We start from the raw sequence: 21,818 nt of genomic DNA on the forward strand, positions 1-21,818 counted from the left end.
GTTGCAACAGGAAGAGTAGGAACTCCAAATGCTTAAGGAAATGGCAAAAATTTCTGTGTGGTAGTAATTTCAACGAGATGAAGGCAGAGAACCTATTTGTCCAGTACTAGAACTCAGTGCCCAGGACATATTCTGTACTAAAAAAAAACCTGGACTTGGCTGACAGTGACCAAGTAAATGAGAACCGTCCAATCAGAGTGTGAAGACCAGGGGAATGCATCAGGTCCAGACTTAAAACGGCCTTGGTGGGTGCAGGAAGGGGAAGCACGAAGAGTGAGAATATAACTGACAGGCACTTCTTGTAAAGTGACTCTGATCTAGTAACATTTTAAATGCTGTATATTCATTTAGCCCAGAAATTCCATTTTGTGACATCAACATACTCGCACATTGACACAGATAAACATATTCAAAGACATACATTTCAGTATTCTTTGTAACAGGTAAAGAATAAATATAAGTAACATAAATGTCAATTCACAGAGGAATGGTGAAGATTCAGTAAACTATAATACACACATATCATGTAACTATACTAAGCAGCATTAAGAAAAGATAAATCCATATGAAGTACATGAAAAATTTTCTAAAATACATGCCAATTTAAAAAAAAAGGAAACTTCAGAACAACAGCAAGAGATGAGTAAATATTTTTTAAGGATAATGTGGCAGAAGATGAGTAGAGGATTGGGATAAAAATTTAGGATGATTGCTGACATAGTCTAGGGAGAAATAAACCGGCTTTTACATTAGCATTAGGAAAGAAGAACATTATGGATCTGAAAGATATTTTTGGAGGCCAAACAAACAGGGTATGATAATTTATTAGATACAGAAGGATCAAGTGTAAAGAGTACAGATAATTCCAAATGTTCAAGTTCTGGTATGAAAGAGAGGAGTAACTGGTGTCACTATTAACCATCATAGATGAGAACAGGAACGGAAGCTGAAGAAGGCAGAGTTGACTTTTGGGAAAAAGAGAATGATATCAATTTAAGTTATGTTCTATAAGTTATCCATGTGCAATGTTGCAACAGGAGCATGAAAGTGTAAGAAGAGGACAGGTGCTCAACAAGTATTTGTTGAAAACATTTATGCTCTTAACAATTAGGTTGCAGTATAAGGTAATTAACAGTGAGCAAGTACAGGGTTCCCTGGAGGGCCTCCCATGGAAACACAGTTATCTATAGGCCCCTCAAAGTTCCTGGTGACTACTCCCCAGAGTCCTCTGTTGCTATCAACAGCCTCAATCCTGCACAGTAGTGGTAATGTTAGACCAAGAGCTGGGAAAAAGACTACAGAAGTCAATCATCATTAAAGGTATGTCATGATTTCCATCATGATAAAGAATCTTGTAGTGTTAAAGCTGTGATCAAACCAAAGAAAGGGTTAAATAATGTGTATGAATGGGTTAAATAACAATCATCTGATCGATTTCCCCTCTGATAATTTTAGTTTCTAATTCACTCCAAAAACAGGATACCAATGTCAAAAGATGACTGTATAAAGTATCAACAGTTCATAGTACTGAACAATACAAATAATATAACAATTAGTATTAGAGAGAAAGCAAAGAATCAGCAAATGCAAATTATTTTTAAAGCATAATATATGAAGGCATTCATTCTAACGTTTACAAAATTGTAATTTTAATAAAAAAGAATGGACTTGCAGACTTCAAATTATCCTACAAAGTCACAGTGATCAAAACAGTATGGTGCTATAATAAAAACACACAGATCAAAGGACTAGAATTAAAAGCCTGGAAATAATCCCACCCTTTATATAGACAGTTAATATACAACAAAGGAGCCAAGAACAGCAAGAAAGGAAAGTCTATACAACACAAAAAATGTTGGGAAAATTGAACGTGCAAAACAGACTACTATCTCAGACCACACACAAAAATTAATTCAGAGTGGATCAAAGACTTGGCAGTAAGATTTGAAATTATAATACACATAGGAAAAAACACAGGCAATATAATCCATGATGTTGGCTTCAGTGATGTTTTTATAAAAATAAACAGATCATACTACCTCACATTAAAAGGGCTTCTGCATAATGAAAGAAATTATCATTAAAACAAAGACACCCTACCAAATGGGAGAAAATGTCTCTTGAAAAGGGCTGATAGCCAAGCTCTACAAAGAACTTAAGACAACTCAACTCAAGACAGCTAACCCTTCAAAAAACTAACAGAAGGCCCTCCCTGGTGGCACAGCGGGTTAAAACACAGCACTGAGAATCTAAAGCCGCTTCCGCATGAGTTTGATTCCCACCTGCCCTGGAGGTGACCACATGGTGTGGCAGACCTTTCCTGACCCACCCGCTGCTCCCCTCAGCAGTGTACATCGTTGATCTGCCTGTTCTGTATCCCACTCTGTCTCTGGTGAAGCCTCTCACCGCCCCTGAGCCAGCCTCTGGCCTGTACCCCAGTTCTATATGTACAAATAAATCTTTTAAAAAAAAAAAAGTAACAGAAAAGCTAAACAAACACTTCCCCCAAAGAAGATGTATAGATGGCCAGCAGGCACATGAAAGTGTTCATTACTGTTTATTATCAGGGAAATGTGAATCAACCACAATGAGTAACTACCTCACAGCTGTGCAAATGGCCCACATAAAAAAAAAAAACAAAAACAAAAAAAAACAAAAAAACCTAGAAACAAGTGTTAGCAGGGTGTGGATAAAAAGGAATCCTGTACACTGTTGGTGGAAATGTAGACTAACTAGTCCAGTCTCTGTGGAAATCAGTAGAGAGGCTTCTCAGGATATTAAAATAAATTTACCTATGAACCAACAATTCCACTCCTACGATTCTGCCCAAAGAATGAAAGAACCCTACTAAGAAGTGTATGTATTCCTATGTCTACTACAGCCCTACTTACAATAGCCAAGCTATATAAAACAACCTAAGGGTCCACAGACAGATGACTGGGTGAAGATGTGGTACATCAACACACTGACTACTCATTTAAAAAAAAGATGAAATCCTGCTATTTGCAACAAGAATGGAACTGGAGAGAACTAAGATAAGCAAAATAAGTCAGAAGAAAGACACATACCAGAAGATTTCACTCATATATAGCATTTAAAAATCAAAGCAAAGGAACCAACATAAAGTTCCCAAATCTGTCTGCAGAACTGAGGTTACAGAAGGTGACAGTGGAGGGTGGAGGGCAAAGGAGGTAAGGGGCACAAAATGACTTGGTAGTGGGTGTAGTTTGGAGGTGTGAACCTGTACTCCTAAAACAGTGCTGTAAACATGCCTTACCTTCCCTCAATAAATAATTAGGAAGAAAGGTCTATAAATATATCTCCTCCAAGGAGAAAAACTTTATATTCTCTTACAACAAAGACAGAATGATACTGCACTCAGATGGGTCTTTCTCAACAGCAAGATTTTTCTGAGTAGGAAACCAGTTGATCAGAGAGAACTGATTCTGGCTTCATCCCAAAGTCCTTCTACATTATTACTAACAACCTTAGCACTGTCCCCAATGAAGAAGCACCTCACAACACTGAGAACTCACTGCATTATTGGGCTCTGTGGGGTAACGTATGCTATCTCCTGGAAAAAAGAGGATGAGGCAGTTCCTTGGGGCCTTGCAAACAGCACAAACCCCAGGCCAGCTAATGATGCAATACTCCAGCCCTTGGGAAACTGACTCTAAATGCTGAAGGAGATGTTAGCTATCAAGCCAACACCTTCACTTTACAAGCAGGTCTCAGAGAAGCAGCATGCCTGAACTCCTACAGACAGGTGTGCATCCTAGTAGGAACTAGAAACCTTAACTCCTGACTCAGTCTTCTGTACTCTTTCAGTTCTGCATTCTCAGTATTCCAGGCAGAGGCTCACTCAACACATTATGACCAAGTGCCAGGCCAAGAGTTTTCTTAATTTATGCTCTTAGCAGAACCTACCTTAAGACATACAAAACAGTTCATAACAACAAAAACAAACTAAAATTGTACTGCAAGGTCATGACCAGAGATAAACATCTAGATAGAGGTGTCACAAATACTTCATATAACTATTTCCCACCATGTCTTTTTGCTTACAGTAATATACTTTTTGTCTATATATACCTGCATATTTATTTACTTATTTATTAAATACTTTATTTGTTCATACAAAACTGGGGTACAGACCAAAGGTGCAGGGGGTGGTAAGAGAATTCACCAGAAAGAGTGGGGAGCAGAACAGGCCAACTGATGAAGTACACTGCTGAGAGGAGCAGTGGGAGAGACAGGAGCGGTGTGGGTCACCTTCCCAGCCAGGGATGGAACTTGTGCTGAAGCAGCTTGTGGCGAGGTTCATAGTGCTGCCCTTTAACCCCTGCACCAGCAGGGAGGGCCCATGCATATATTTAAAATTTTAATACTTAGGGTTCTGTTTAACTTAAATTATCCACTGTATCTTTGAAACACAAAAATTATGAATGGTTATCTATAAAGGCCACTAGCTTATTGTACAAGTCCAGGCAAATCATTTCACCAATCTTACCTCCACTTCTTTATCTAGAAGGAACACAGAATAAATCAGTTGTGCTTGAGTACTTGTATAGTACATCTGTCAGTGTGGGGAGTGGGGAGATATTTATCATCAGCATTTGGTTAACAGAACAGTAGCATATACTTTTTAATGACTTTTTAATTTAGTATGAGAACTGGGGTGTAGGCCGGAGTGCGGGAGGTAAGAGAATTCGCCATAGACAGAGTCAGGAGGCAGAGTCAGAAGAGGCAGGTTTCCTGAAATACACTGCTACGGGGAGCAGTGGGAAAGACAACAGAGGTCTGTTGTACCCTGTGGGTCTGCTCCCTGGCGGGAAAGGAAACTCAGGCCACAGCAGTGATGGCGCTGATGCTGACGCTCCTGCCTACGCCACCAGGAAGGCCAAAGAGACACTAGTTTAGGTTAAATTTTCCAAAAGTAAAGCATTTCTTTCTTCACACTTTATTATAAAACTGGAAATGCATTCCTGTAGAGAAAAAAACAAAATGGCTGTCCAATAAATAGAAATAAAATGATAGTAAAGCATACCATAAATCTTTTTAAAATATAACAATAATGGGGAAAAAGCAAGATAAACCTTAGTAGCAGTAAGTCAACATATTAACTATTTTATGAAGCTACTGTCAAATAATGATCAGTAAGCTAACTTAGTCTTTCTCTTCTTATTCACCCCATTTCCAATCCATTAGATTGGAATCATTAATTTAGGCTTTAGCTGAAACCTAGAAGATATCAAAATAATTAACATTCTACAGTCAAAAATCCTAGTAATAATTAGACAAATACTAGACAAGTAGGCATTAACTAGAATTTATGGGAGTTTAGTAACCTACCCCAAAATTATTGATTTCTTTCAGCACCCAAATCACTCCACAGCAGTAAGACACTAAGCTGAATGTTAACATGCTGTGGTAATCTACAAATCCTGTAAATTTGGAGGACACTTTTTAGACCAGTGATTTTCAAGCTTTCTGACATGTTCCTAAGGAAATGTTATTTTACACACAATCTAATACTCAGAGAAGAAAGATAAAAACCAAAAGTTTCTAAAATAATATCAGATACTTTTTTTTAAATGTTGAACCCATCAAACTGATTCGATAGTCCTTTAAATAGATCATGACCTTCAGGTTTAAAGCTAGTGATTTTACTCCTGGCCTCCTTATATTTAGGAGGTTTTATAATGAAGTGAAGGGAGTTAAATCTGTTATTTTCTACTTTACACAATCTTGGTGATGTTTATGACTATGTTTATTCACTTAATTTTTTTTTTAAAGATCTATTCATGCATACAGAACTGGGGTACAGGCCAGAGGCTCAGGGGCGGTGAGAGGCTTCACCAGAGACAGAGCGGGGAGCAGAACAGGCAGATCGATGAAGTACACTGCTGGGGGGAGCAGCGGGCGGGTCAGGAGAGGTCTGCCGCGCCATGTGGATCTTCTCCGGGGCAGGCGCCATGTGGATCTTCTCCGGGGCAGGCGGGAATCGAACTCATGCGGAAGCGGCTTTAGATTCTCAGTGCTGTGCTTTAACCCGCTGCGCCACCAGGGAGGGCCCTATTCACTTAATATTTTTACGAGGCGAGGATTATGAGTTGATGAAGTAACTAAGTCCAGAAGATTCAGAGTTACAGTTTAGGTTACTTTCCCAAGGTACAGCCCATAGCTATCCCAGCAGATGCAGATAGCTCTCTCATCCCCAAATATCTTCAAGAGGAGATTCTGTACCCCAACTTCCCACAGTAGCCCTACCCACCCTCACATTCCCCAGAAAGCTTCCTTAAGAACGAGTACTGTACCTGACCACTGCCAATTAGACAGTGATTTTCCCCCATTAAATGTACTGATTACCATTTACACCAAAAGAAACATTCTAAAAATGAGTATCACTGAAAAAGAAAACACATCTGGGCAGACATTTCCAGACCACACTAGACGCTTCTTTCCTAGGAACTAATACAAACAGCAACAACCTCTTCTTTACTATCCACCACGGGGAACCATTGTATTTGTTTTGCTCAAGAGCAACGGCATCTGCACTCCATCATCTGAGAAGAATGTTTCCCTGCAACGCTACAGCTGCTACAGGCGTGCCACCGTGGTTGAAGTTTCTATCAGTCAACAGGTTATTTCCTGAGCGCCTCTAATGCACACACTGTTCATAGTGTCCCCTTTAAAACTCAAAGATTAAGTGAGCACCTGATTACAGAGAGAACAGCAACTATTAAAAAAAGTGAAAGTGGCCATGACAACATGCAGAGGAAAGACTGAAGTGCTGACAGGCATGACGCTGTACGTAGACTCCACAGTAACAGTCGTACAACTGGAATGATCAAATGAGGGTATTAGATTAAGAATGAACAGTTTCACTTTACAAGTAAGGAAAATTGAAGTAGAGGAAGATTAAGGGACCTGCTTTATGACAAACTGAGAGTAAGCAGCAGTCAGGCTGAAACCCACGGCTTCCACTTGAATTCAAGATGTTAGAAACCATCTCTCACAAGTTGAAAACACTGTAAGTACTAAACGTTATTTGGAGTATGACCTCAAAGAAGAGTACCAAAGAAAACCAAGAGCTATAAAGCCAAGCAGAGAAACCAGTAAGATCTTCCAGTGTACTTCCGTCTTCCCGCTCCTCTCCACATTAAAGAAAATCAGGCTAAAGATCAAAGAAAAACCTTTCCGCTGAGAAACTGATCTACTCTACCAATGTTTCTGAACTGCCAAAGAGAAACAGGTACCTTGCCAAAGAAAACATAGTACTTTTGATCAGCTGAGCACAAAGTCACTACGGGTATTGTACGGTCAAACCTGAAGTGCACACAAGCTAGTTTCCTACAGTTCTAATTAACAAGCTTACACCTCCCAAATGGCCTGCCTGTCCAAATGTGGATTGCTGGCCACAGCACAGACCTGGGTTCTAAGCCTAAGTATCACTAAAGGAAAAACTCACACTGGTAATGCCTAGTAGTATCAACAAGCGCCTGTAAAATCAGGCTTTTAGGAAAGCTACGTCCTTAAAAAGGTACACAGTGTTTTCCTTGTATTTCTAATACACCAAATATCCAGTGTGCCTCAATTCAAGTTATTTCTCAAAAGCCAATCAGGGCCCAACTACACTAGCCAATCACACTGCAAATTAATCAATCCTAGAGACAAAGCACTCAACCCTGGGAGTAGAAGAATAACCCAGGAACTGTATTTTAACATCAGAACTCTGCTGGTAAGAACACAAACAAAAGGGAAGACATTTTTCTATCACCTACACTGGAGAACCATATCTGTATCCTGGTGGGAACTAAAAACTTACTCAAATAAAGTGAAGCAGTTATAATATCACATATATTTATGACAGTTTGTTTACTGTATCCAAGAAGTTTTTGCCTTCCCCTCTCCCCGTCTCCCCTGCTGGCAGCAAGCACCCTTCTGCTCGGTTCACAGATACAGCCTATCACAGTGATGGGGGAAAAGGTTAAAGATCTGATCAATACTACTACTCCCCACCCTTCACTGGTGAAGACACTGAGGCCCAAGGACCACACAGCTAGAAATGGCAGGACTCAAATCAAGACTCAAACCGTCTGACTCAAAAAGCTCTGTTTTCCACTATGTTTTTTACTCCCCAGTTTTCTAGAGTCAAATATTAGTGGCATAAACTATCAGAAGACAAGCATGTTCGAAACAGACGATGCTCAATTGGTGTATTCCAAATGCTGAAGGTCAATGCCCATGACTCTCTGAACTGAGACAACAGTGCCAACTATGTGACGCTGTCCTGTGACGCTGGACCACCACTCACCAGTACCTCAAACTACAAATCTCATTCTCAGAGACTCACACTACGTACATGCTTTCAAACAGAAAGGCTGAAAAGCACCCCAGGAAAACTGTTTTCAAAAACTATGAAATGTTGGGCCCTCCCTGGTGGCGCAGTGGGTTAAAGCACAGCACTAAGAAGCTAAAGCCACTTCACCATGAGTTCGATTCCCTCCCCAGAGGTGACCCACATGGTGGGGCAGACCTCTCCTGACACGCCCGCTGCTCCCCTCAGCAAAGTACTTCATCGATCTGCCTGTTCTGCTCCCCACTCTGTCTGTAGTGAATTCTCCGCCACTCCTGCACCTCTGACCTGTACCCCAGTTCTGTATGCATAAAAAATAAATCTTAAAAAAAAACTATGAAATGCTGCTGTTCAAAGAAAACATTAAAGTCCAATCCATTTCATTTGATGAAGAAATTGAGCCTCAAAGACTAACATAAACATAGAGGCACTGGCATCATCAGAATCTAACTTTTTGTTGTATATTCTTTCCATTAAATCAGTGGAGTGGATGAAATCATCCAAATCCACTCCTCGCAGGACATCCCAGATACCTGTATACAGAGGAGACCAGAAACACATCGCTGAAGTAATTTCCCTGCCTTCTTGAACGTAATACCAACCCCTGGTTCAGAACCCACTCTCTCGACCAGAATTCTATGCCCTTTGTCTCCCAACACCTTCTTTTATAAAAAAAAAAAAAAATAACCCAATATTACTGAGATCCAATCGCCAAGAGGCTACCCATCTCTCAGACAGGGTGTTAAAAAGGTACCAAGCTTTCCTGAAAGTGTTCGATGTGAGCCTAGCCACAACATCAGATAATTGCTCTTGGCTAATAACATTCATTCATTGATCAGATACTAATGAAAATCCAAAACTTCAATCCTGCAATGATGCAGATAAGAATGGATTTTAGCGTTCCCTCCACTTTCTCCGCCTCTAATGTAAGTGCACATTTCAACATGCAATATCTTGTTCAGTAAAGCCAGAAAGCCTAGCTTTAAAGCAGAAAGGGGTTACTGAGGAAATGAAAAACCTGCTTTACACTATCCCTCCACTCCCTGCTCTATTGAAGATCAAATCATGTTAAAGAGTGAAATTAAACTATAGAAGTGATTCAAATATTTAAATGTTGTTTATTCTTAGTCTACTTCTGCTGTAAAAACACAGAAAACAAAGCTTATCAATCTGATTCCCATTTATATCACATTCTTCAAAGTGCAAAGTAAACAGGTAAGAAACCACTATTGTCTTAATATCTGCAAAAGGCATTGAAGTTTATCAGCTAACACTGTCACAAACCCAAAGAGAAAAGTCCCTTGGGTCATTAGTTAAGAATTGAGCAACAAAACCTAACAGCCATTAAACAGAAATGTTAAAGGGACTGAATCATCACTTCTTAGGTGGTAAAAAGCAAACCATACACTTCCTCCAAAATTCCACAATGTCAATCACAAGACCCGGTATCTGAGAAGTTCTCAAAAAATATTATGGTCCACATTTTTCCCTCCTGGTCAGGCTTTAAGAGGCAGATGTCCATATTCACAAGCACTAAGTAGTCTGTCAAACTGCTCTACACTTAGCACTGGAGTATTCAGGCAAAGCATTTCACCATCATTGAGATACAAATTGGGCCTCAAAAAAGAAAAACAAAAACAGGCTAAGTTCTTAAATCATTAGGAGTGCACTCAAGAAAATGCAAAGCTTCTAAACTTGTAAAAGCTGACTGCCGTTAACACTGCCAAATGGCCAGTAGAGAAGCCATTTTAAATACTGTAGGGTTTTTTTTTTTAAAGATTTATTTATGTATATATGCATACATGAACTGGGGTGTAGACCAGAGGTGGGGGTGGGGGGCTGTGTGAGGGGATTTATCAGAGACAGAGTTGGGAGCCTAACAGGCAGATCAACAAAGAATACTGCTGAGGGGAGCAGCGGGCGAGACAGGCAGGTCTGCTGTGCCATGTGGGTCAGCAACCAGGCCGGGATCAGGGTCTAACTGACACAGAAGTGTAGACTAGCTTCAAAGTGCTGTGCTTTATTTAACTCACTGCACCACCGGGGTGGGCCCTGAAGACTCTAACTTTAAATTAACTTTGGAAGAATTTTAGACTCTGTTCAAAGTGCAGGAGAAACCATGTGTTTCCAATGCAAAGTCATACATTGTCTAGGACATCCCTCTGGTTATCTGATACAGATTATATGGAAGTAATATTACAACTCTAGAAGTAGATAACTGGTAACTGCTGCAAACTAATCTTCATCTATTCATCTATAAACATGAAAACCTCCATATTCAAATGACTTACCCAGTTGAGTAATCATTTTAATATTCCTGATCTATAAATGTGTCTACTGTCCTTTGGACTTCTCCTCTGAACCAATTGTAAGATCTGCCTGGTTTCTTTATTATGAGTAAAATCAAGTCTTTAGTATGTCCTCATTTTTTATCTGTATTAGTCTTTTTTTTTTTTTAATTATCTTTTAACAAAAGCTAAATCTACCCATAGACAGAGATCAGATTTGTGTTATGGAATTGGGGAAGGATTGGATAAGGTGATCAAAAGTTGGAATCTTCTAGTTCTAAGGCAGATAAGTGCTAGGGAGGGTGACTATAGTCAACACTGCTGTATGGTATATGGGAAATTAAACAAAAGAGTAATTCTAAATGTTCTATCACAAGAAAAAAGACATTTTTCCCTTTTTCCTCCAACCCCCATATGAGATGATGGATGTTAACTTACTGAGGTCATCATGTCATGATACATGTAATTATAGCATTATGTTGTACACTTTAAACTTATATGGTGCTGTATTATCAATTACATCTCAAAAAACTCAATTAGAAAAAGGTAAATTTTCTCAGTTCCCCAAGTTCCTTCATCAAAAAATATTTGTAAACACAAAATTTGACAATTACCAAATTTCAGAACATTCTGCAGGCCAGTCACTGGGGTCTGTAAATCAGAGAAGTAGCCTTAATATTATATACGAGTTTCTCAAAAGCAAAATAACCCCAAGTCCCAATGTACCCTGTAGGTGAAAACAAAACAGAAACACTACTGGATGCATCACTACTTAAATTTTCAAAGAAAAGCTTGGTGATTGTAATAAACAAGGATGAAATGTATTTGCTGTGACAGAGACTTGAAAATTTGGCGCTAAGTAAAAAAACAAAGTCAATTACAGAAGACTATCTATGATTCCATTTTCATGAAATGTTTTGAATAATATACAGACAAAAAGCAGTTCGATGCTTGCCTAGAGCTAGGGAACTGGGAAGCCAGAAGGAAGAGACTACTAATAAGTAATGGAGTTTGTCCTAAAAAAGTTCTAAATCTGACAGTGATGGTGGCTGCACAAATCCTGTGAGTATAATAAAAGCCCCTGAATTAGTTGCTTTAAAATAAAGCACAATGACCCAGCAATTCCACTAATGTTTACCAAATGTTCTCTCAGCTGAGACCAACCACCAGAGACACTTTGAATTCACAAACTTGTTAAAAAATATATAAAAAACAAAGTAAAAATGAAAGTCTGTCCAAAAAGAGTCTCCTAATGGGTAAAGGACAGCAGAACTGCTATTCCAGACATAAAGAGTAAAGCTTTTGACACACACACAGACACACAAAACCCAAAACAACCATAAATATCTAAAAATAACTTTGAAATTTGTAGAGCAATTATGTGTAGATTAGATCAAGAATGTCTTCCTGTCTAAAGGTATCATGGGTAAAGGACAGCAGGAATTGCTATTCCAGACATAAAGAGTAAAGCTTTTGACACACACACACACACACACAAAACCCAAAACAACCATAAATATCTAAAAATAACTTTGAAATGTAGAGCAATTATGTGTAGATTAGATCAAAAATGTCTTCCTGTCTAAAGGTATCTTTCGTTAAAGAGTCTTTAAGGCCCTCCCTGGTGGCACAGTGGGTTAAAGCACAGCATTGAGAATCTAAAGCCGCTTCCGCAAGAGTTCAATCCCCAATCCCTGCCTGCCCGGGAGGTGTAAACATGGCGCAGCAGACCTCTCCTGACCCGCCTGCTGCTCCCCTCAGCAGTGTACTTCGTAGATCTACCTGTTCTGCTCCCCACTCTGTCTCTGGTGAAGCCTCTCACCGCCCCTGAGCCTCTGACCTGTACCCCAGTTCTGTATGCACAAATAAATAAATCTTTAAAAAAAAAAAAAGAGTCTTTAAACAGAATCAATAACTTTTAATATGATGATTTAAATACCCTTTTTCCTTTGGTAATTCATGAACACAAACTCCACCCGCTACCTCCGAGTATCTGCAAACAAATCACCTGTGAGCAATGCCCTGACTGACGCCTTACCACTACGCCTGCAAACCTGTATTGTCCCCACACTGGTGTTCTACAGGTAGCTTTGCTGTCCTTGAAAGTCTGAATTAGTAAGCAAAGGCATGTATTCTAATTTAGATTTCACTTAAAAGTTGTGCGACCTTTGCTACACACTGAACCTCTATGTAACTGGCTATTCCTCACCTGCAAAAACAGTTATCATTGCTAGAATTCAACCAAACATTCACAAGGAGAAAAGACGACAACTATCCGCTTACCTTACCACAAGGTAGTTAAGAAAACGACTGCAGATAACACACTTACTAAATGTTACATGAATCTGATCGATGGTTTCCGTGTCTCTTCAGGAAGGAGCAAGGGAAAGTCAAGTCACAAAAGTGGAGCCAGGAAAGGGCTTAAGTGGCTTGAGACCATACCTGCGTTGCATTTTTCTTACAGATGATGGCAGTAAAACATATGAAGATCATGAGCTGCTCCTCAGTTTGGTGCAACTGTTAAGCCAACTCTTCCCCTTCAATTATCTTACTAATTCAATCAGAAGGTTGCAAGTGGCCCCTTACCCACTACAGATTAAATCAGTTACCTGTTGATGGTGACAGACCACAAGCTGGTTTCAGTCATTCAGACAGCTTGATGTTGCTGCAGTCATGACTCTTGAGAAAGCATTTGAAATCTTAACTTTATCAAAAAGGGCTGGGTAATATAATCGTAGAGTCTGAAAACAGAATTTTCTATTTGCCCCAACTACCTCAAAGACTCAGCTCAACACAGATCAGTGTATTTTATTGTAGACCCACCTGCCAAAATGCATTTCATAAGAGGGTTTTTTAATGCTTTCAGAAATTTAAAAAAAAAAATCCAGAAAACAAGGTCTCCTCAATATTGAGTGCAAAGTGTAATTAAATACACCACAATAATTACTTAGGTTCCAAAGAGTTTCAGAGGTTTAAGATTTAGTTGTGGAATTAAATTCTACAAACAATGTTTCACAACTCTAAACTCTGCTCTTAACAGAGTCCTTCTAGAACTCAAAAAATTAAGGTTGCTTTGCTTCCATCAATGTTTATTAATATTTATTGTCTAGATAAGCAAAGTGACAGCAAGGGAAATACACTTTCTAGGGAAATGACAAAAAAGGGCATTTTTTATTTTCAAAATGTCTCCACAACCCCATTAAAAGTTCTAAATGCTCTCTCCAAAGTCTAATGTGCAAATAGCAGAAACCAAAGATATGTTGTCCAAAGTTAAATAAAAAAGTTATATATTAAGAAAATGAGATAAAAGTGCAAATTGTCACAACCACTTTGACCTGTTTGACAACTCTATGACCAAGCAATTCTATTTGTTTATGAAGATACAAGAATGTTAGCAATGTTTCATACCAGCCAAACACTAGGAACATAAATGTTCATCAACTGTAGAATGAATAAATTACTATGCATTTATACACTACAAAACTACACAGCAATAACTTTTTAAAAATATTGCTACATAACACATGGTTGAATTTCACACACACAAAAAAAATGCTGAGCAAAAACAAGACTAAAAAAGAAAACATCTGTATGTTTCTTTTTACACAGTTCAAAAACCATCAAAACTAATCTATCATGACAACCCTGAGTGGGTATCAATGAAAGGGACATGAGGAGCTTGACAGGATGCGGAGTATGTTCACATCTTGATCTGGACAGTGAGTAGAGAGTATCCACATGCAAATACCAAATGATGCATACCATAAATTTGGTGTCCTTTGTTGTATGTAAGTTATACCTCAAAAAGGAAAATTTTTGTTTAAGTGACTTATGCCTTTTATAGAATGACAGGACACAGTGAGTCCAAAGGAAGACTGCACACAGTTTATACCTGTGTGGCGGGTATAAATATACCTGTCTAACAGGCAAATTATTCATTCACCAAATACGAAAATTTTGCCTATTTCATGACAAAATGTTCACAAAGCTATATAATATTAAGTCAAAAAATATTAAACAAAAAGATCAGTTTACCAGTAAGATGTTACAACTTTATATCTGTATGTACCTAGTAACAAAATCTCAAATAGATAAATAACAACATCTCTTAGAACTACAAGGAGAAATCATTAATTGATAAGGGATTAGGTTGAAGAGAGACCCACAAAACAAGAAATCCAAGTAGTTAATAAGCGTTTAAAAGGACACAACCTCATGGGTAACCAAGGAAATACATATAGAACCTACTTAGATTTACATGCCAACCAGACTAAAAAGCCTTATCCATATCAATTTGTTAAGCTGTGCAGGAACAAAAACTTCTCTAACTGTTGCCAGGCTTATAAACCATATATCAATCTCTTAGAAAGTTTGGAGGAGCTGGAAAGTTAAGGAGATTATATATATATATATACATACACACCTTTCATCATCCAGAAATTTCACTCCCAGAAATACATCCCAGAAAAATTCTTTCACTTGGGAGCTGCTGTTATATGCAAGCAAGATCATAATGACAATGCTTAAAATAATCCCCAAACTGGAAATAACTAATCCTCTTTGGAATGAATAAATTGTGATTCAGCCAAACAGTGAAATACTATACAGTAACAAAAATGAATGAATTAGACTACATGCAACAAGACGGATGAACCTCACAAATACTGAGTAACACAGGAAAATTAAAATATATAAAATATATATGTAAAATATATACATATATAAATATATGTGCCCATATATAGAACTTACATCAACTAAAAAAGCAAACTAAACTAAATTCAGGGATGCAAGATAGATGCTAAAAGTGTTTTTTTAAATAGTAAGGCAAAAATTCAAAAAAATTACAATAGTGGTTAATGCTGGGGGGAGGAAAGGAGATGTGACAGGGTGGGCACATGATGGCAGTGAATATTCTCCTTAATCAGGGTGTTAGACATATAACTGATTAGGCCCATTCTTTAAAATGTACCGTGCTTTTATGCTCTTCTACATATGCAATAATGTCACACGAAGCATAATTATCCCGAGCACAAGCCCTGCTACTCACTTCTTCCTTGCGACTGAATGAAACAGGAACCTGACAGCTCGTGCGCACAGCAGCCCTCTGGATCAACAAGGGCCATTACCAAAGGTGGTGGGAATGTCCTCAAAGGCCTAAGGAACGGCCATGCCAGCAGGCACTTCTATCTTTTAGAAGTTTCTGTCTTTGGAAAGTCTCTACTTCTTTAAAGTTCTCGGTTAAAAACAGCCAAACCGAATTCTATGAATACAGTGACTTCGACAAATGGAAAACTTTCTAACAATTAAAGCTATCCAACAATGTAAAGAGCACCACTCTTGGCAAGGCGCGTGGAAGGGATGGCTACCCAGAAGGAAGCTGGGCTACAGAATTTCTAAAAGCCCTTCAGGCAATTAAGATTCTGAGGCTACTGCTGGAACCGAGCAGCTCTGGGCTTGCCAAAGCTCTGGGAACACTTTGCTCTGAAATCTATCCTGTTATCAGTGAGAACATTCCTTTCCTTTAACATTCCATGTTCTACCCACACTTCAAGACTGCTCAAACACTATCTTCTCACTTGTGCCTTCAAATCTAACTGGACCTTGACAAGTTAGTTCTTTGCTCCCCCAGATCCTCTACTCCATCCTCAAAGTGGCCTCCCTTTCACTCTATGAATTACAATACCCAGGCTCTCTTCTCCTCCGGTGTGAGACTGGCTTTGATCAATGACAAGCACCCACCAGGAGATCAAAGGCTGGGAAAAGAAAAGTTTCAGGTACTTATTTCCCGATTCTCCACTACTGCTAGGCCAGTAGAGTGATAGTTGACAGTGATTGCGGGTTTATCCTTTCCGGCATCTAAGCTCTCTCAGGGTTCTTAATCTACTTCCTCTCTTGCCCCTTCAAGCCTGAAAGTGATAATGGTGTTTCACCAAGCCCTGTTGGTCTCCCTTAACACTGCCCAGCATCTGTTCATGGCCCCTTTCCCTCCCCAGTCACTGCTCTGTAGTGCCTCAGCAAAACATGGATCTCTCCAGCAAACTCCTCTCTGCTGGCACAACTCCATCTTCCCAGACAGCTCCTATCTCCCCTAACCCACAACAGTTTTTCCTCTCAGTAACTGGGTTCTGTATGTTTATACACAAGGGCCTGATTCACCATAAATCAACTCCCTATGGAAAATTTTTAATCCCAGGCTGATTCCCAATTCTGCTACCAGTGTGTACAAACTATATGTAATATTAGACTGGGCAATGTCCAATTAAGAAAGTAAATGTTACTAAAATTTCCTGACACACAGACTTTTGTAAAGCCACACCAAAAGGATTTGGGATTCATCTATTTATAAGTCCCCTTTCCTTCAGATCAAAGGCTGGAGAAGTTATCATACTTACTATAGCTCTGCTTCATGTATAAGATTTGAAAAATGCTAAATAAGGCACTCATCTTACAGTGCTACTAAGATTATCAACAATCTGAGTATTTCAATGAATGACCTTACCTTCTTCTACACAATCCTATCAATTAGGTGCCAGATTCAAATAACAGAACTGACTTAGTGTCAACCTTTCAGTTTACTGCTGAAATCCCACTTAAGATTCAGAAGGAAAACAGCCCTGCGAAAGACTCAAGAATCAAAGATAAAATTCTATTCTTGAATTCAGAAAACAAAATGAAGAGATTACTGTTTCCAAATCAAGAGTGTTGCATAAGTTTAAAAGAACACATTTCTTAAGAATTTTCCTTTGCTGCAGAACTGTACACTCTCCAACACATATTCCAAAATAGCAGGGCTTGATCTATGGCAAAATAGTCCAAAGTAACACTACAAGAGCTCATTAAATGCAAGACTCATTCCCCCACCCACATGAGTGCAAGGGCTACCAGCTACCAGATACAGACATCTGGGAACCCTAGACCATGCTTCTGACATTTTATCAAGATTATTCTTAGTTGTGTGTGGGGGGCGGGTCGGCAGCATGCATAATAGGACGGTCAGTCAAATCTCTGACATCCAGCTCCCAAGTATAACAACCAAAATTGTCTCTAAGACACTGCCAAAGTCCTCAAAGGACAAAATCAAAATCACCTCTGGTTGGTTGGCAACCCACAACCCCTAGATAAGCAATTATTCAAATCATTTATCCAGTAACCTTGATTTACCTATTTGAGTGGGAAATAAGAAAAGTCACCCTAGTAGATTTAATTTTATAAATTTTCCTTAAAATCTGCAGGTATTTCTATATACTTGCAAGGTGGCACCATCCCCGGCAATAGGGAGGAGGAAGAGAACAAGGACTAAAAAGAAATGGTTGCCAAAGGAGAAAGAGGTTGCTAAATGCTGTCGGACTTGAATTCCCTCTGAAAGCATTCCAGTCCTCAGTAGATGAATACACATGCTCACTTTATTCTCTCTGAGACACAGGTGGAAAGTACTACAGCCCATGACATGTCCTATAAGAACTGATGGAAAAAGGCAATCAAACACCCCTCATCCAATGAGGACAAAACTAAGGCAAAAACTACAGAGGACTGACAGCCCAAACTCCTTGGTCTGTAATATAAGGCTTGACATATAGGTGGACTCCAGCTGATCTTCAAGTTTTATAATCATAGAATAAACCCACATCACAGGGTTTTCTACCCTGCCACGCTCAATGCCTTCTTTTTATAACCAGTATTTTGTAATTAATGTCCCTTTATTATTATAGAGAAATTCAAAGATTATAATTTGCTACCTATAGGCATAACTCTCAACATTGCATTGCAATGTAGGTAAGATTATACTAGACGGTGAAATCACCCCCTTTCCAACCACACACATTTCCAGAGTCCCCTAGAAGGCAGTTACCCCATCCCTTCTGCCCTAAGGCAGATCAAATAGGAGGAGGGATTTGAAATCACACCAAATGTGGCCAAAATGTGACTCAGACGCCTCACAGCTATGGCTCCCTAAGTCTAGATCTTCACATATAAAAGGAGGGTGCCAATGTATTTTTCAAAGGCTTTTCGTGACAATGAAATGAGTTTGTAGATTATTTCTGTACCTACCATGTAATACATGCTAATAAATGTTTCAGATTATTCCTGAATCCATCTAGTATTTCCTAGCTCTTGCCCATCTTATCCCCCCAGCAGAAAGAATGGATTTATCAGAATCTAAAAAGATTCATGTATAAGAATTTGCAAGGATGATTTCTATGGGTCTTTAGAATTCTGAAATTATAAAGTGTTGCCCTAAGTTAAGGTTAATTTTTTTTATTAACCAGATTCCTTTCTTCCCAGTTAGAGATCCAAGAACCTATCTTATACATCACATGAAGTAGCTAGAGAAACACTCAGTACCCAGATCATTTACACTAACTCACATGAGGATTTACTGCCCCCACTGAATACCCAGCCTTGGTCATTGGTTCTTTACACTTAACAGTTGAGGAGAAAATGACACCTGTTCAAGTAAAAGCACCTTATACAACATGTGTAGTACCCTCAGAGTGATGATTTTCAAGAGCCAATCATTCTATGACTTAACTCCTTACACCAACAAGTAAAAGAAGACCCCTAAATATACTACATTATTGGGCCCTTCCTGGTGGCACAGCGGGTTGGAGCGCAGCAATGCAAGCTAGCCGCTGCCACTTCAGTGCAAATTTGATCCCTGGCCCCGGGAGTGACCTCATGGCATGGCAGAGCTCTCCTGACCCACACGTTGCTCCACTCAGCAGTGTGCTTCATCAATCTGCCTGTTCTGCTCCCCATTGTCTCTGGTGAATCCTCTCATCCATTGCATCTCTAGCCTGTACCCCAGTTCTGTATGCATAAATCTTTTTTTGAAAAAAAAAAAAAAATACTAGATTACCAAAAGAGGAAGTGAAAAGGTAGTGGCAACAGTTAAATATTTAATACTTCAACATAAAACTGATTTTGGAGTTAACACTCTGAATAGAAGTAGTCACTGCTCAGGCTGCTAAAGAGAATGAACAGGCCCAAGAAGTAATAAGCACACCTCTGGGAACAGTGGTCTATCCTACTTCCACATAGGAATCTTAATAGACATAAGAAGATGGATCTATCAGAGCAAAAAGAGAAATGCCAACTGTTTTAAGTCATTCCTCTAAAGTGATAACAGTCTATCTCTGAGTAGTGGAATTCCTATACAGTTGTTTCCTTTTGCTTATTTATAGTTCCTACTTTTTATAAACACAATGCTCTGTCATAAGAATCTAAAATCACATGAGGCTATTATTATCTACTGATAATCCATGAAATTTGAGGCAAGAATCTACTTTACGTGAACGCTTCATCAGGAATCTAGATAAATCAAGTATTATCTATGACACTAAAGTCATCTTTTGTCCTGCCCCCCCCCCCCCAGCTAATCACAAAGTGGCTTTTCCTCTTCTTTATTCCTCTTGCAGACCTTACAGGTTTTACCACTACAGGAAGTCAGCACCAGGTACAGGAAAACCTCACTATTAGCTTTTGCCAACTTCCCAGTGACAGCAAACAATTCTGGACAGCGGGATAGAACAGAATTGTTTTTAAGGAAGTATTTTTGTAAAAAGAAATACCAGACTCAGAAGTGACTTATACACCCCCTCCAAATAATTTTTTGTACTTGAAAGTCATAGGCTCCTCCTAATTTCCACATTAAATTCCCTCTGAAGAATCATAAACATCCCAGGAATAAAGCATCATTTTGGTAAAGAATCATTTGGTAATATCATTCTCCCTGCTCAATGAGGAAACGATATATAAAGATCTCAGGAAGAGAGGAAAAAACAGCCTCAAACCAGCAAACGAACTTAAATTTGAACTAGTTTATTTCAACAAGCATTTGATAAGCACTAGCTACATAGACGGCATTGCGATGTGTGTTTATTCATCTCTAAACAATTAAGACATGATGTCTGCCTTCCAGGGAATCCTAACTAACCTGGGAGTCAAACACTTAAAAACTAATGTCTGACCCAGACAAAATGTAACAGAAGTTTTAAAACAACTTTCTCCGGAAGGGGAGAGATTAAAATCAACTGCGAGAATTCTGAAAAAAAGATTCTGCATATATATAAAATACATATTCCTATGCTTAATTCACTTATGTATCCGTCTTAATCATTTAACCTAAACTAAAAGGTTTCAGAAATACTCAGCTAGGAAAAGCTAGCATCAAAGGTGAAATCAAAACAGTCTTTGAACTAAAAATAAAACTTAAGGGACAAGTGCCCCGTAGCAAAGAGATGTTTAGAAAAGACTCACCAACATCAGAAGGTCCGTGCTCGGCATACTCCTCTCTGAGTCTCCCCTTCAGTGCCTCCTCTCTGCAAAAGGGAACCAGGTTTGTTTACTTCTAAAGCTTTGAACAGCCACCTCGGCCCGCCTAGATTTGCAAGAGCAGTCAAGAAAAGGTTCCCTTCCCTTCTTTGAGAGCTCAGATTTCACTCCCAGCTATCACACTCCGCCCCCAGCCAGCCGAGCCAGCGAATCGGGATCCCGCCGGAGCTCCATTTCCCGCCCACAGCAGATCAAACGAATCCAGACCCAGCCTCCCACAAAGCAGCCCCCCTAAGGTGCCTACCGGGGGTAACGCCCAGCCCGCCCCCGACCCCTCAGCCAGCCCCGGGGTCCGGCCTCCGCCGGACTTTTTCAGACCGCCCACCCCGCTCTCGACTCCGTCCCACGCACCCCAGAACCCAAAGATCTGCAAGCCCCAGCCCCGCAAGTCCACTCCTACCCGGCCGGAGAAGTGGAGTTCCACACCTCGGCTCCAACGCGGCCCCCGCGCCCTCCACCACCCACTCGTGAGCCTTCCACTCATTCGCTCACTCGGACCTCTGGCGTCGCCCCCAAGCCCCCCACCAGCCCACCTCAAGCCTCAGCCGCCCCGCCTCTCAACCGCCCAGCCCTCCCCCAAGAGGACCCCGTCCCAGTCCCGGCCGGCCGGCCCCCCGCCGATGCTCCTCTCACCCCAACCCGAGGCGGGGCCCCCGCCCCCGCCGCTCCTCTCACCCCAACTCGAAGCCCTCCCCCGCAAGGCCCCCGGACCCCCTCCACCTCCTCTGCGGGGAGCCAGCCCCCCCGCTCCTCCCCTCCGGCTCACTCTGTCGCGGGTCCACTCCCACTCGCAGTACTACCTACTCGCCCGCGATGGGGCGCGGGCTCCCCCTGCC

At 40.1% G+C, this 21,818-nt stretch overlaps 1 protein-coding gene across 3 annotated transcripts in view; it reads right to left on the reverse strand.

Moving 5' to 3' along the window:
• The window catches only part of SGPL1 (sphingosine-1-phosphate lyase 1), a 51,839-nt gene extending 30,021 nt beyond the window's left edge, over nucleotides 1-21,818 (reverse strand). Inside the window, exons 1-2 of one of the 3 annotated variants that reach the window (XM_004680800.2) lie at nucleotides 21,783-21,818; nucleotides 20,908-20,969 (exon numbers count right to left, since the gene is read on the reverse strand). In XM_004680800.2, the coding sequence (XP_004680857.1) occupies nucleotides 20,908-20,934 (27 nt within the window). In that variant the 5' untranslated portion in view covers nucleotides 20,935-20,969; nucleotides 21,783-21,818. Of the gene's footprint in view, nucleotides 1-20,907; nucleotides 20,970-21,748 lie in introns of all 3 variants that reach the window. The other 2 variants (XM_012723855.1, XM_012723856.1) reach the window with 2 other exon arrangements.

This window comes from Condylura cristata, unplaced genomic scaffold (genome assembly GCF_000260355.1).
Source record: "Condylura cristata isolate star-nosed mole 26May11 unplaced genomic scaffold, ConCri1.0 scaffold00011, whole genome shotgun sequence".
In the NCBI taxonomy this organism is placed as follows: domain Eukaryota; kingdom Metazoa; phylum Chordata; class Mammalia; order Eulipotyphla; family Talpidae; genus Condylura; species Condylura cristata.